Here is a 14,908-nt window from a genome sequence, read left to right on the forward strand (position 1 = left end):
GAGCTGGAAGAAAAGAGCGGGAATCTGTTCAGACAAAATGTAACTAACCTTTCTGTCGTTTTTATAGTAGAACAACCCTGCTGCTGACTCCATCATGAAACTGATCAGCTTGTATTTGTTCTTAGTAAACTGATTTACCAACCTGGGACTAACCTGTATGGAAAAAAAAAAACAATCACAAAACTCATAGGTTCAACTGATTCAGTTCATTGTGCACATACATGAATCAATTTTCACTTCCCTAACTATTACTCTAAAATTAAAACAAAATCTGAGCAATAAATATATTTTGTCCATATTTATCTGGTTTATGGGCACACTTTTAAATGTTTTCATTCATTTTCACGTTTAAACTTCCTGTTGAATAACTTATGGCTAACTCTTTTAGCCAGCACCAAAGGGTGCTGCGTCAGTATCTTACCTGTCACAGACCGCAGTCTGAGTCTGGGATAAGTTTTATGGGAGTAGTCCTGCTATAAGGTACTCTGTTCAGACCGGGACCAGTTTAGACTGATCCATTCAGACAGGGACCAGTTCCAGATGATGTTAAATTTACACTCTAAAAAAATCAGACAAAAAAAAAAGACTTAGAAGGTTTGAAGAACTGTTGATCAGGACAACTTTAACAGATCACACTTTACATTTCAAAAAATACACATAAATCACGATCATCTTTGTTTTATAAGCTCTACGAAATGACATAATTTGTTTTGTCTGTACTAAAGTCCTTTCAATGAACATTAAGGAATTGTACTTTATTGTTCCACTTTTCTTACTGTGGAGGTCCTTATCTTCACCCCATGGCCCTCGCTCCACCTCAGGCCAGTGGGACCCTCACTTCATCCCTGGCCCTCCCTCCACCTCAGGTTTCCTTTACTTGAGCCCAGGTGCCCCTGGCTCCACCCCTGGTCCTGGATCCACCACAAGTGGCCCTCACTCTGCCCCTTTCCCTCGCTCCACCCCAGGTGGCCTATTTAAAGAGCGAGGAGGAGGAGTGACATCATCTTCAGCATCCTATCATCACCTGAACTGTTGGCTCATTTCTCTGGAGGTCAGCCTGCAGCGAGGACTGAAGACCTGAGCAGTGAGTACCGGCTTTTACACTTTCTCTGAAAAGTCTTGTGTCTGAGCGTTCAGCTGAATCCACCTGCTGAATTAGTCAGAGTCTCGTTAGGTGAGCTGGATGACAGACAAGTCGTTTATGAAGACAACACACTCAGAGCAACAACGTTTTGTTCAAATGACTTTTGAAACAGTAAAGTTTTGTTTCCTGTCAGTGGAACTAGCCAGGCTAGAGTTTTGGCTTTCTGCCACCAAACATCTTGAGATCTTCAAAGACCCTGATTGAAGATGCTGCAGATTGATCCCCGGCTGCAGCCACACATGGATGCATCCTCTGACATGTTTTGGTGTAAACGCTGAGCTTGGCTGGACACGCGAGCTGCTGCACCTTATAAGGTGAAAATCAGCTAAAACCTTAGCATCCTCTGTGGACTGCCGGGCTCCCAGCAGCCGAGGGGTTAGCCAAACATGGGCATTCCAGCATGGCAGCTTTGCTGTTTGATTACAGCACTTATCTGTGTGCTGCTTTTCATGTTTTACTGCCTGCTGTTCAATAAGCAGGTCTGTGTGCCGCACCAGGACCCACAGACCAGAACCTCACAGTAAGTAGCTCCATGCAAAGTCAGGTTCTTATCAGCAGGACGCCGAGATGCTTCTCTCAAACTGGATGCAAATGGCTCAGTTTGAGTGTCGGACAGAGAAAATATGAGCTGACGTGTCCGTTTTATTGATGCATGTTTGAACTGATTTTATCAGCGTGAACCTGTTGAATACCTGCAGAGACTTCTTGGTTCAGGCTGTGGGACTCTGCTCTGGACACCAACTGTCTGAATGATATGTTCTTCCAGGAGAAGACTCGTTTTACGTGTTTGAGTCTTATTTAGAAATGTGGTGCCGTCCGTCACCGTCTGACAAATGGTTCAGTAAAAAATGTTTAATTAAAGTAGACGTGTTTCTGTATTTGAGGAGGCACAGACACATCAGGATTTCTCCACATGGAGTAATCAGTTTCACATTAACCTCATGTTTTGTGTTCTTAGATTTTAGACATCAGAAAACATGCACGGCAGCACGACGGGTCAGTGGTTAGCACTGTTGCCTCACAGCAATAAGGTCCTGGGTTCAATCCCCGGTTGGATCTGGGGTCTTTCTATGTGGAGTTCCCATGTTCTCTCCGTGCTGCGTGGGTTTTCTCCGGGTACTCTGGTTTCCTCCCACAGACCAAAGACATGCATGTTAGTCTGCCTTTAGGCCCGGGCCTCCTTCTGATCTCAGTGGGATTTGCCTGATAAAATAAAAGGTTAATAAATAAAGTTAAAATGTTCTGGTTAAAATTCAAACACAGTCCATATTAATAACACAGTTATTAATAAAAACATAATTTAGACTGTAAGTTTTAAAGTCCAAACCGTTTTTTTGTTTGTTTATTTGTTTAATAAATAGTTTTATCATTTGGGTTTAATTTTAATTTAATGTTACAATATTTAATGAATATGCTGGTCTCAGTCTCAGTCATCCAGGACATGATAAATTCAAAAAACATTCAGTACAAAAAAATAAAGTCCAGTTGTTTTTGTATTGAACGTTTTTTTTGAAAATATTTAATGAAATGAGCCTTTTGGAAGGTTTAGATGTTCTTGTGCTTGAAGCAGCGTTTAACTGCCACAGTGTGTGCAATCAAGTGATGTGATGTTGTGTTTGTATTTGTGTTTGTGGAAAGTTGTTTTTGTGTAAAGTGCTTGTGTTGTGATGGTTGACGTTGCGCTGACAGAGCTTCAGGAGTGGACTCTTCAGACTCGGTGCATCATGAAGGATTGTATCGATACTCTGATTTGAAAGTCTGCCTCAGGTTTCTGTTGTCCTGCCCGCTGTGGACGTCCTCTCTGAACACTTCCCTGGATGGATGTTGAAGCTGGAGTCCATCTTGAGAATGAGACAGAACCATCTGTTGGTGTTCAGCACCCTCACACCTTGTGTTAAATTCATTCGACTCCTGTTGTTGTAATTCATCAAATTGTTGTCCTCAAAGTTGTTCAATTAACAAAAGATTATTTTATTTGTGTGACGTCAGCAGGCCAGAAGTTGAGCCGTGGTCTGAGGTTAGATCAACGTGCACCGCCGCTCCAGAGGCTGACGCAGCTGCCATCAAAGACCCCGAAGTCGCCTCAGACGCCTCTGAACCTCCTCTAGCCGTCCTTGCAGCTTCCAGCCCACAGACCCAGCCCACTTCCAACATGGCCGACCTGTCTACTGACGACAGCAAGTACCTGTTCCTGGAAAACGACTTCCGCAACAGCGGGGTGGCCCAAGCCGATTGGACGGCCAAGAAGATGGTGTGGGTACCGTCGGAGAGGGAGGGCTTTGATGCGGCCAGCATCAAGGAGGAGAAGGGAGAGCAGGTACTGATGGCGTCGCCATGGAGACAAGAAGTGCAATTTAAAGGCTGATAATCTGAGTGAAATATCTGTATTCTTCTTTGTTGCCTTCTTTAACTAGTTTGATCTTAAAACTGCAGAGATTTACGGAGGTTTTCCTCCTGCAGGTTCTGGTGGAGCTCTCCAACGGTCAGAAGGCGACGGTGAACAAAGACGACATCCAGAAGATGAATCCACCCAAATTCAGCAAGGTGGAGGACATGGCCGCCCTCACCTTCCTTAACGAGGCGTCCGTCCTGCACAACCTGCGTGAGAGATACTTCTCCAGCCTGATCTACGTGAGAAACTCTTCAAGGCCCTCATTCATGCGTTCATTCAAACCCTCATGTGTTCATTCAAACTCTCATTCAATTCAAAAATGCTTTATTAATCCCAAAGGGAAATTATTTGTTGTTGTAACTCGTTATCCTCATTTCATTAAGAGATGTTATAGATACTGATGGCTGTAGACAGGAAGGATCTCTTGTAAAGGTTCATCCCACAGTGGATCCTAAGAAACTGGCTGTAGATGCCGTTCAATCCGTCCACCCAGACTCGGCTGGCCTCTCGGTTCCCCCGGGCTGTAGGACCGCCCGAAAGCCGGGCAGAACTCCTCCCAAAGCGATGGCTCATGCGTTCATTTAAACCTGCATGTGTTCATTCAAACCCTCATGTGTTCATTCAAACTCTCATGCATTCATTCAAACGCTCATGCATTCATTCAAACCTTCATACATTCATTCAAACCCTCATGTGTTCATTCAAACCCTCATGTGTTCAAACTCTCATGCGTTCATTCAAACCTTCACGTATTCATTCATACCCTCATGTGTTAACCCTAAACCTTCATGCATTCATTCAAACCCTCATGCATTCATTCAAACCCTCATGTGGTCATTCAAACCCTCACGTGGTCATTCAAACACTCATGCATTCATTTGCTCTCATTTTGAACAAGCCTCGAGACGTTCATTAGTTTATCAGAACCATACTGCAGTGAAGCTAAAACCCAGAAGAGAACCTGAACGCCTTTCCAGCAGAATTAACTGACTTTAACCTTCTCTAAAATACAAACCGGATTCCAAAAAAGTTGGGACACTAAACAAATTGTGAATAAAAACTGAATGCAATGATGTGGAGATGGCAAATGCCAATATTTTATTTGTAATATAACATAGATGACAGATCAAAAGTTTAATCTGAGTAAATGTAACATTTTAAAGGAAAAATATGTTGATTCAAAATTTCACAGTGTCAACAAATCCCAAAAAAGTTGGGACAAGTAGCAATAAGTGGCTGGAAAAAGGAAATTGAGCTTATAACGAACAGCTGGAAGACCAATTAACACTAATTAGGTCAATTGACAACATGATTGGGTATAAAAAGAGCTTCTCAGAGTGTCAGTGTCTCTCAGAAGCCAAGATGGTAAGAGGATCACCAATTCCACCATTGTTGCGCAGAAGGATAGTGCAGCAATACCAGAATGGTGTTACCCAGCGTAAAATAGAAAAGACTTTTAAGTTATCATCGTCAACCGTGCATAACATCATCAAAAGATTCAGAGAATCTAGAACAATCGCTATGCGTAAGGGTCAAGGCCGTAAAACTCTACTGGATGCTCGTGATCTCCCGGCCCTTAAACGTCACTGCACCTCAAACAGGAATGCCACTGTCAAGGAAATAACAGAATGGGCTCAGGAATACTTCCAGAAAGCATTGTCAGTGAACACAATCCACCGTGCCATCTGCCGTTGCCAGCTGAAACTCTACAGTGCAAAGAGGAAGCCATTTCTAAGCAAGCTCCGCAAGCTCAGACGTTTGCACTGGGCCAGGGGTCATTTAAAATGGAGTGTGGCAAAAGGGAAGACTGTTCTGGTCAGATGAGTCACGATTTGAAGTTTTTTATGGAACACTGGGACGCCATGTCATCCGGACCAGAGAGGACAAGGATAGCCCAAGTTGTTATCAACGCTCCATTCAGAAGCCTGCATCACTGATGGTATGGGGTTGCATGAGCGCTTATGGCATGGGCAGCTTGCATGTCTGGAAAGGCACCATTAATGCAGAGAACTATGTTCAGGTTCTAGAACAACATATGCTCCCATCTAGACGTCCTCTCTTTCAGGGAAGACCCTGCATTTTTCAACACGATAATGCCAGACCACATTCTGCAGCAATCACAACATCATGGCTACGTAGGAGAAGGATCCGGGTACTGAAATGGCCAGCCTGCAGTCCAGATCTTTCACCTATAGAGAACATTTGGCGCATCATAAAGAGTAAGGTGGGACAAAGAAGGCCCAAGACGATTGAACATTTAGAGGCCTGTATTAGACATGAATGGGAGAGCATTCCTATTTCTAAACTTGAGAAACTGGTCTCCTCTGTCCCCAGACGTCTGTTGAGTGTTGTAAGAAGAAGGGGGGATGCCACACAGTGGTAAAAATGGACTTGTACCAACTTTTTTGGGATTTGTCGACGCCATAAAATTTGGAAAAAACAGATTTTTCCCTTAAAATGATACATTCTCTCAGTTTAAACTTTTGATCTGTGATTTGTGTTCTATTCTGAATAAAATTTAGATGTTGGCACCTCCACATCATTGCATTCAGTTTTTATTCACAATTTGTTTAGTGTCCCAACTTTTTTGGAATCTGGTTTGTACATCAAATCAACATTTAACTAATTCAAAACTTCCAAAAGTCAAATATTGAAATCCACAGAATATTTCACTGAACATTGACAACAAATATCAACTTTAATGAATTTATCCTCAGTTTTAAAACCCAACCGTGATTTTCTCTTCTGTTTCTTTCATTCTTTTCTTCCTGTGATTAACTTGAACTTTTTCAACTAACCTAAAGTCTGTTAAAAATATTTTAAATATAAACTTTTATCTTGTGTTATCTTTAATCTGATACAGTAGTCCTTTGCTACTTCGCGGTTCGACTTTCGCGGTTTTTCAAAGTAAGATCGGACATGACACACAATTGGCTGATGGATGGATGAGCTGCACAAGCGGCATGGAATGTTCATTTAAAATAATTTATTTAAAATTATTTAGCACCTGCTGCACCTGTGTGCAGCCCACAGCTGCAGGGAGAAGCTCCATCCTGCAGCCTGTCATGATCTCCGCTCTCTGTCACCTGCGGCTGTCTGCCACGCCCAGTTCTCCTCTGCAATCACACTCATGCTCATCACCTGTCACTCCCAATCTCCCTCCTTCTGTGTAAATAAACAATTTAAATTTAAATGCATTTAAATACATGTAAATACATTTATTTGTATATAAATACAAATAAATTTAAACAAAAAATATATATTTAAAGTTTTATCATGAGGAGAAAGTCATCTCTGTATAACTCGATCACAGATGGAGAAGCCGAAGCTGCGATGACGTCAGAGGGAACGGAGGTTTGGTCAGATCACGTGATATGTGAACATACATCCGACAAACTCTCCAGAATGTGGAGTTTGGTTCTGAGATTCCGGGGTCTGAGTCCGTGTTCAAATACAGGCGTGGGTCATTCACAGAGGCAGGAAAAGCAAACGTTAGCTGGAATCGGTGGTCTGAAGGCTGAGCAGACGTGGAGGTCCAGATATCTGATCACGGGCAGAAGAGTCCGTCTTGTGGAAACAAAGACGAAGAATCATGAAGTGGGTCAGGAACAGACCAGGAACAAAAATGCTGAGAGAAATGCTGAGAGAAATGGTGAGATTGAGGAGGTCTTTGAAGTACTCTGCCAACCGACCCACGACATCCTGAGTTGAGGTCAGCAGCCCGCCATCTCCACTATAAACAGTTTTGGTGGTGTACCACTCCCACCTTGAGGCACCGGATGGTGGACCAGAATCGCCTCAAAGCTGTACAGAAGGCATTCTCCATGGCCTCTCCGAACTCCTCCCACGCCTGGGTTTTTGCCTCAGCGATCACCCGAGTTGCATGCCGCTTGGACTGCCAGTACCCATCAGCTGCTTCTGGGGTCCTACAGGCCAAAAGGGCCCAATAGGCCTCCTTTTTCAGCCTGACAGCATCTCTCACTGCCGGTGTCTAACACCAGGTTCGAGGGTTGCCACCGCAACATGCACCAACAACCTTGCGGCCACAGCTCCGATAAGTCGCCTTAACAATAGAGGCGCGGAACATGGCCCACTCGGACTCAATGTCCCCCACCTCTCCCAGAACTTGTTCAAAGTTCTCCCGGAGGTGGGAGTTAAAGTTCCATCTCACGGGAGCCTATGCCAGATGTTCCCAGCAGACCCTCACAATACTTTTGGGCTTGCCAGGTCTGACTAGCATCCTCCCCCACCATCGGAGCCAACTCACCACCAGGTAGTGGTCAGTGAACAGCTCCACCCCTCTCTTCACCCGAGTGTCCAAAACTTGCAGCCGCAGATCAGATGAGATGACAACAAAGTCAATCATTGAACTGCGGCCTAGGGTGTCCTGGTGCCAAGAGGACATATTCAATTCAAAAATTCAAATTCAATTCAATTCAAAAATACTTTATTAATCCCAGAGGGAAATTAAATAATATGGACACCCTTATGCTTGAACATGGTGTTCGTTATGGACAATCCATGATGAGCACAAAAGTCCAACAACAAAAGACCACTTGGGTTCAGATCGGGGGGGGGGGGGGGGGTTGTTCCTCCCAACTACACCTCTCAGGTATCACTGTCATTACCCTTGTGAGCGTTGAAGTCCCTCAGCAGAACAAGGGAGTCTCCAGGAGGCACACTCTCCAGTACCCCATCCAAGGACTCCAAAAAGGGTGGGTAATCTGAACTGTTCTTTGGTGCATAAGCACAAACAACAGTCAGAACCCATACCCCCACTTGTAGGTGGAGGGAGGATACCCTCTCGTTCACTGGGGTGAACCCCAACGTACAGGCACCAAGATGTGGGTCAACTAGTATGCCCACTCCTGCTCGGCGCCTCTCACCAGGGGCAACTCCAGAGTGGAAGAGTGTCCAACCCCTCTCAAAGAAACTGGTTTCAGAGCCAGAGCCATGTGTCGAGGTGAGTCTGACAATTTCTAGCCGTAACCTCTCAACCTCACACACCAATTCAGGCTCCTTCCCCACCAGAGAGGTGACATTCCACATCCCAATAGCCAGCATTTATAGCCGAGGATCAGACCACCAATGTCCTCACCCTTGGCCACAACCCATCCCACATTGCACCCAACCCCTTCGGCCCCTCCCACAGATGGTGAGCCCACGGGAAGGGAGACCCAATTCCCCTCTTTGGGCTGTGCCCGGCCAGGCTTCATGGGAAAAAGCCCGGCCACCAGGTGCTCGCCAGTGTGCCCCACCACACCCAGCTCCAGAATGGGGCCCCGGTGACCCACGTCTGGGCAAGGGAACATTGTTTCCATTAATTTTCATCATGATAAGGGGTCTTTGGGCTGCACTTTGTCTGGTCCCTCACCTAGGACCTGTCTGCCTTGAGTGACCCTACTAGGGGCATGAATCCCTTGACAGCATAGCTCCTAGGATCACTGGGACACTTAAACCCCTCCATCACGGTAAGGTGGCAGCCCAGGGAGGGGCTTAATATATACATAAATACAAAAATAAATATAACATCCCTACTTCATGTTTTTTCACATATTGTGGGCGTGTCCGGAACGTAACCTCACAATAAACGAGAGACTACTGTATTTAGTTCAAAAACAAATCTGTACCAACGAGCACTTCTGTAAAAAGGAAGGAAACAGAAAACTGACAGTAATCATAAAAATGTTGTTAATTTTTTATTCATAAAATAAAATGAGGCCGGGCAGCATGGGGGTGGAACTGGTAGAGCTGCTGCCTCTCAGTGAGCAGGTCCCTGGTTCAAATCCCAGTCCGGGGACCTTTCTGGGTGGAGTTTGCATATTCTCTCCGTGCATGCGTGAGTTTTCTTCAGGTACTCCGGTTTCCTCCCACAGACCAAAAACATGCATGTTAGGCTGATTGGTAACTCTAAATTGCCCCTAGGTGTGAGTGAGAGAGTGAATGGTTGTTTGTCTCGTTTGTCTCTATGTGGCCCTGTGATGGACTTGCGACCCGTCCAGGGTGTACCCCGCCCCTCGCACAGTGATTGCTGGACATGGGCACTGGCGACCCCAGTGACCCAAAATGGAAGAAGCGGACAAAAGTTAATGGATGGATGGATAAAATGAGACCAGCAGTTAAAACATGGCCTTTTCTTTTCAGACACGTCAGCTGGAGTCTCGGGTAAAAATAGAGATGAACCTTTTTAAAGAGTTTTTAAAACAACACTATGTGAGTCAGAAAGGAGGTTTTACTGCTCAGACCAGGTCCATGTCCAGGTCTCAGGACTGTGTGTCCACGTGGACTCAGGATGGATCAACATCTTATATTTTATTTTGGACCTTTTTTATTTCCTTTAAGGTCTAATAAGGTGCTGGACATTCCAACGTTTCATCATCTCTATGAGCTGAAACCTCCGGTCCTTTTAAGAGCAGGAAAAACAAGAACACTATGTGACCTTTGACCTCAGACAGATGCTCTGTTCACAACATGTAACCACAGGAGATGAACACATGAGGGCCCTGTTAATAAATACAACATGTAACCACAGGAGATGAACACATGAGGGCTTTATTCACAACATATAACCACAGGAGATGAACACATGAGGGCTCTGTTCACAACATGTAACTACAGGAGATGAACACATGAGGGTCCTGTTAATAAATACAACATGCAACCACAGGAGATGAACACATGAGGGTCCTGTTAATAAATACAACATGTAACCACAGGAGATGAACACACGAGGGTTCTTTTCACAACATGTAACCACAGGAGATGAACACATGAGAGTCCTGTTAATAACTACAACATGTAACCACTGGAGATGAACACATGAGGAGCCTGTTCATGTCGAGCAGTCAGAGGACAGTATTTCTGTACAGAAGCAGGATTTTTTAAGATCTCTGACTCTCTCTCCTTCCTTCTGCAGACGTACTCGGGTCTGTTCTGTGTGGTGGTGAACCCCTACAAGATGTTGCCCATCTACTCAGAGAAGATTGTCGAGATGTACAAGGGCAAGAAACGACACGAGGTGCCGCCGCACATCTACTCCATCACTGACAATGCCTACAGGAACATGCTGCAAGGTACTGAAAACTTTCTGACAATCATCCTTCTTCTTCTTCTTCTTTCAGCTATTCCCTCTTCAGGGGACACTACAGCAAGTCCTCCTCCATCTCACTCTCTCCTCTATGTCCTTTGTCCTCACTCCATCTACCTCCATGTCCTTTCTAACTGTAGCCATACATCTTCTCTGTCTTATTCCTGGCAGCAGCATTTCTAACATCCTTCTACCAATACACCCACTGTCCCTCCTCTGGACATGTCCAAACCATCTCAGTCTCTAACTTTATCTCCTAGTTGTTCAACCTGTGCTGTACCTCTGATGATCTCATTCCTAATCTTATCCATCCTTGTCACTCCTAAGGAGAACCTCAACATCTTCATTTCTGCCTCTTCCAGTTCTGTCTCCTGTATTTTTGTCCATGTCTCTGTCTACAGACCATACAACATAGCTGGTCTCACCACTGTCTTGTGAACTTTTCCTTTGACTTTTGCCGACACCCTTTTGTCACAAATCACTCCTGAAACTTTTCTCCATCCACTCCATCCTCCCTGGACTTTTTTTCACCTCTTTACCACACTCCCCATTTTCCTGGACAGTGGACCCCAAGTCCTTGAAGTTCCTTTGTTTCCCCTGGGTTACTTGCCTTGGGAGGGCACTTGTCTCTTCGGGAGTGGGGGGCGTTGACGCAGTGAAGAGAAGTGGAGAGCTGCATTTGTATTAAACGTGGGGGTGGTGTTTGGTTAACTTAATGCTACGTTTGTATAAGATATTACGACCAGATAAAACTTTATTGTCTCCTGAAATTCTCCTTTGACACGCTCTACATTCATCACACACACAAGAACCAACAATAGAACATAATAAAAACCACATTATCATCGTTAGTTAACAATGTTAAGATGTGTCTACTCAGCTTTGTTTAAGAACATTATTGCAGATGGTGCAAATGATTTCTTATAAATATTCTTCCGGGCCGGCGGGACTGGGTAACGCCTGTTTGATGGAAGCATCTGGAAGCAGTTGTAGTGGATGTGAGGGGTCCTCGGTGATCAGGGGGTCCTTTCTTGGTCACTGAGCTGCTGTAGAAGTCTGACAAAATAACTATTGTTCACGATTTGGAGTCTGATCTGAGCTGCTTATCTCTGCTCCCCTTCCGGAAGTGGTGGAGCTGCATGGGGGGTGGGGGATTTGGTTGACAGGGCGGGGCGCCTCCTTGGATAATGGTAGGAGAAACACTGAGTTCTGCACCTTTGTGCCCTCAGCTCCTTGTAGCTTCACTGTTTCACCGGCCTCCCTCTCATTCACACACATGTACTCTGTCTTACTATGGCTGACTTTAATTCCTCTTCTTTCAAGTGCGTACCACCATCAACTTTAATAACATGTGATGTGTTTCACATCATTTAAATCACATAACTTGAATTACATAATGTCCAGTTAGCTTAGTTTAGCTCAAATAGCTTCATTACATCTCCCACCACTAACAGAAATACTGTTTATTATTGTTACTGTTATTATTTAACATATTTAGTATGTTATAGTCCAGTGCCACGCATGAAGTATATGCCTGCCTCAACAGGTTAGTTAGCGATTTCTAACTCAATCTGAATGGCGTCTCTTCCCAGCACAGATGTTGGTCACAGCAGCTACATTCTGGTGTAGATTAACTACAAGACTCAAAATATATTCCATCAGTCGTAGCACAGAAAGCAGTATGTTATACTCTGCCACCATTATTGTTGATAGAAATACTGTATGCTGTCAGTCCACATGTGTGTGAAATATACACATGTACTGCACATGTGCTTTAACACCTCAGTGGGAGCTGTGTACATAACAGTGGGCGGCCGCCTCGAAAACCTCTGCTCTGACAGGTGGGATGAGAAACCTCCGGATTCAAAGAAGGGGGCGACTAGTGTTGCATAAATAAACAGCCGAACCCAGAGAGAAAGGTGCGATTTAACTCAAAATATGTGACGTGTAAACGGCCCCTTGGTCTCTTGGACACATCAAACATCTACCTTCCTTCTCTGCATCGTGTCAGCCAGCTCTCTACCTTTGCCTGTCATTGTCCCCACATTTAGAGTTGCAACCCTTAGTCCTACATTCTTGACTTTCCTCTTCTCCCTCTGTCTCATGACACATTTCCCTCCTCGTGGTCTTCGACTAACAGTAGCACAATTTCCGCCGGCACCCTGTTGTCAACAGCACCGGTGGTGGTCGTTGTTAACCCGGCCCTCGACCAATCCGGTATGGTTTCACGTCGATGAACTCGCATTATAGTTTTGGCAATAGTGTTTAATGTTGGAGGCCCTTCCTGACACAATCCTCACAATTTACCCGGGCTTGGGACCAGAACCAGACTGGCTGATGGTCCCTGGTGGCTGGTTTCTTTCCGACAATCAATAACCAGAAAAATAGCATTAATGACGAGATCCATGTCTGTAAGAAAATAAAAACAGCTCTTTATACATCTGATCCTCCAGCAGACACAAATCTTAAATTTCTGTTCCTGTGGAAAATATCTGGAACTTTGATACATCACAAGGATCTAATCTCAAAATTAAAATATGTGTTGCGGATGGAGTAACATTTTAATCTTTGTTTTAACTCTGTGTTGTTTAGAAGATAAATTATTAGAGGAATGGTATAGATTAGAATAAAACACAGTATCTCGCTGAGCTGCCGCAAGTGGGAACAATTACCATCATCGTTCACAATTGAGTCTCCAAAATGTCTCAAAACCATCAGCAGGGCTCTCTGAGGTCATGGATGTGTTCCTAAATAATGCAAGACACATTTTCTTCTTAACTAATCATAGAGTCATCACAGGTGTCTGAACCTGTCTCTAACCTATCCCAAACATGTCCCAGTCCAAACCTGTCCCAAACCTGTCCCAAACATGTCCTAGTCCTAAACATGTCCCAAACTTGTCCAAAACCTATACCGAACATGTTCCAATCCCAAACCTGTCCTAAACATTTCCCAGACATGTCGTAGTCCCAAACATGTCCCAAACCCGTTCCAAACATGTCCTAGTCCCAAAAAAGTCCCAAACCTGTTCCAGTCTCAAACATGTCCCAGTCTCAAACCTGTTTCAGTCTCAAACATTTCCCAGTCCCAAACATGCCCCAAACCTGGCCCAACATTGTTTCTGTTCTCACCACGATGGCGATATTTTTATCAAAGGAAATTATGAATATAAACCATAAAAGAATAGTTCCATCCATCCATCCATTCTCTTGACCCGCTCCTTCCTTTTCAGGTCATGGGGGTCACTGGTGCCCATGTCCAGCTGTCACTGTGCAAGAGGCGGGGGACACCACGGACAGGTCACAAGTCCATCACAGGGCTAAAAATATAGTTAGTCTTACAAAATAAAACTTAATTTGTGTTTGTAGCACTAACTCAAGGAATGTGTCTTAGCAGCAGTTCTTCCACAGTAAATCTTTAGACAGGTCCACATAAAATATAACTTTATGAACTGGAGTGGATTCCTTATAGAAGTTCTAAAATGAGCCGTGGGTGTTGAACTTCTTGGATAAGGGATGAGTGGTCGTCAGCCTGACTGAAGCCTCGGAGCATGCCGACCTCAAACCGCCTCCAAACTTTCCATTCAGACCCAGAACATCCATACAAGGAGCAGCAGGCCCCAAACCCAGCCAGAGCCCGGCATCTAGCTGCTATATTTAGAGTGAAGCAAGCGATGGAGGCTAATCTGAGCCGTTCATTCTCATATCAGAGTTCATGTTTGGTCTGACTTTGTGTGTCTCTTCACAGACCGGGAGGATCAGTCCATCCTCTGCACGTGAGTCCAAACGCACCGACTCTCCATCACACTGCAGCACCGACAGCACCTAAAGAGGCAGAGCCCAAACAGTCCAACTGAACCAGAGTCAACCTTTATACTCACATCAAACCTTTGTCCCAAATGTCCTGTCTATACATTTAAATGTGTCATTATCAGAGCTTTGGTGGCTCTTTTTGCTAAATATTTACTTAGACTTGCATGAAAACGACTGATCCTGCTCTCCACTGCTGGTCCTGGTTTCATGTTGACCCAGTTTCTGTTTCCTGTCAGCGGTGAGTCCGGGGCCGGGAAGACAGAAAACACCAAGAAGGTGATTCAGTACCTGGCTGTCGTGGCTTCTTCACACAAAGTCAAGAAGGACGTCAACCCCGTGAGTCAAAACTTTATGGACAAACAACAAAAAAGGTTGAATCATGTCATCTGGACTTCGTTTTTTTGTTAAAAAAGAAACGTTTCGCCCCTCATCCAAGAGGCTTCGTCAGTCTGAGGCCTAGCCATCTGGTATTA

General features: G+C 44.6%; 1 protein-coding gene across 11 annotated transcripts in view; it reads left to right on the plus strand.

The window, feature by feature from the left end:
• The first annotated feature begins 3,296 nt into the window (after positions 1 to 3,296).
• The window catches only part of LOC119421059 (myosin-11-like), a 50,093-nt gene continuing 38,481 nt past the window's right edge, over positions 3,297 to 14,908 (plus strand). For 3 of the 11 annotated variants that reach the window (XM_037688461.1, XM_037688460.1, XM_037688462.1), the window contains exons 1-5: positions 3,378 to 3,461; positions 3,605 to 3,775; positions 10,453 to 10,609; positions 14,371 to 14,398; positions 14,672 to 14,762. In XM_037688461.1, the coding sequence (XP_037544389.1) occupies positions 3,393 to 3,461; positions 3,605 to 3,775; positions 10,453 to 10,609; positions 14,371 to 14,398; positions 14,672 to 14,762 (516 nt within the window). In that variant the 5' untranslated portion in view covers positions 3,378 to 3,392. Of the gene's footprint in view, positions 3,462 to 3,604; positions 3,776 to 10,452; positions 10,610 to 14,370; positions 14,399 to 14,671; positions 14,817 to 14,908 lie in introns of all 11 variants that reach the window. The other 8 variants (XM_037688454.1, XM_037688453.1, XM_037688456.1 and 5 more) reach the window with 5 other exon arrangements.

This window comes from Nematolebias whitei, chromosome 15 (assembly GCF_014905685.2).
Source record: "Nematolebias whitei isolate Nwh7 chromosome 15, NemWhi1, whole genome shotgun sequence".
NCBI lineage: Eukaryota > Metazoa > Chordata > Actinopteri > Cyprinodontiformes > Rivulidae > Nematolebias > Nematolebias whitei.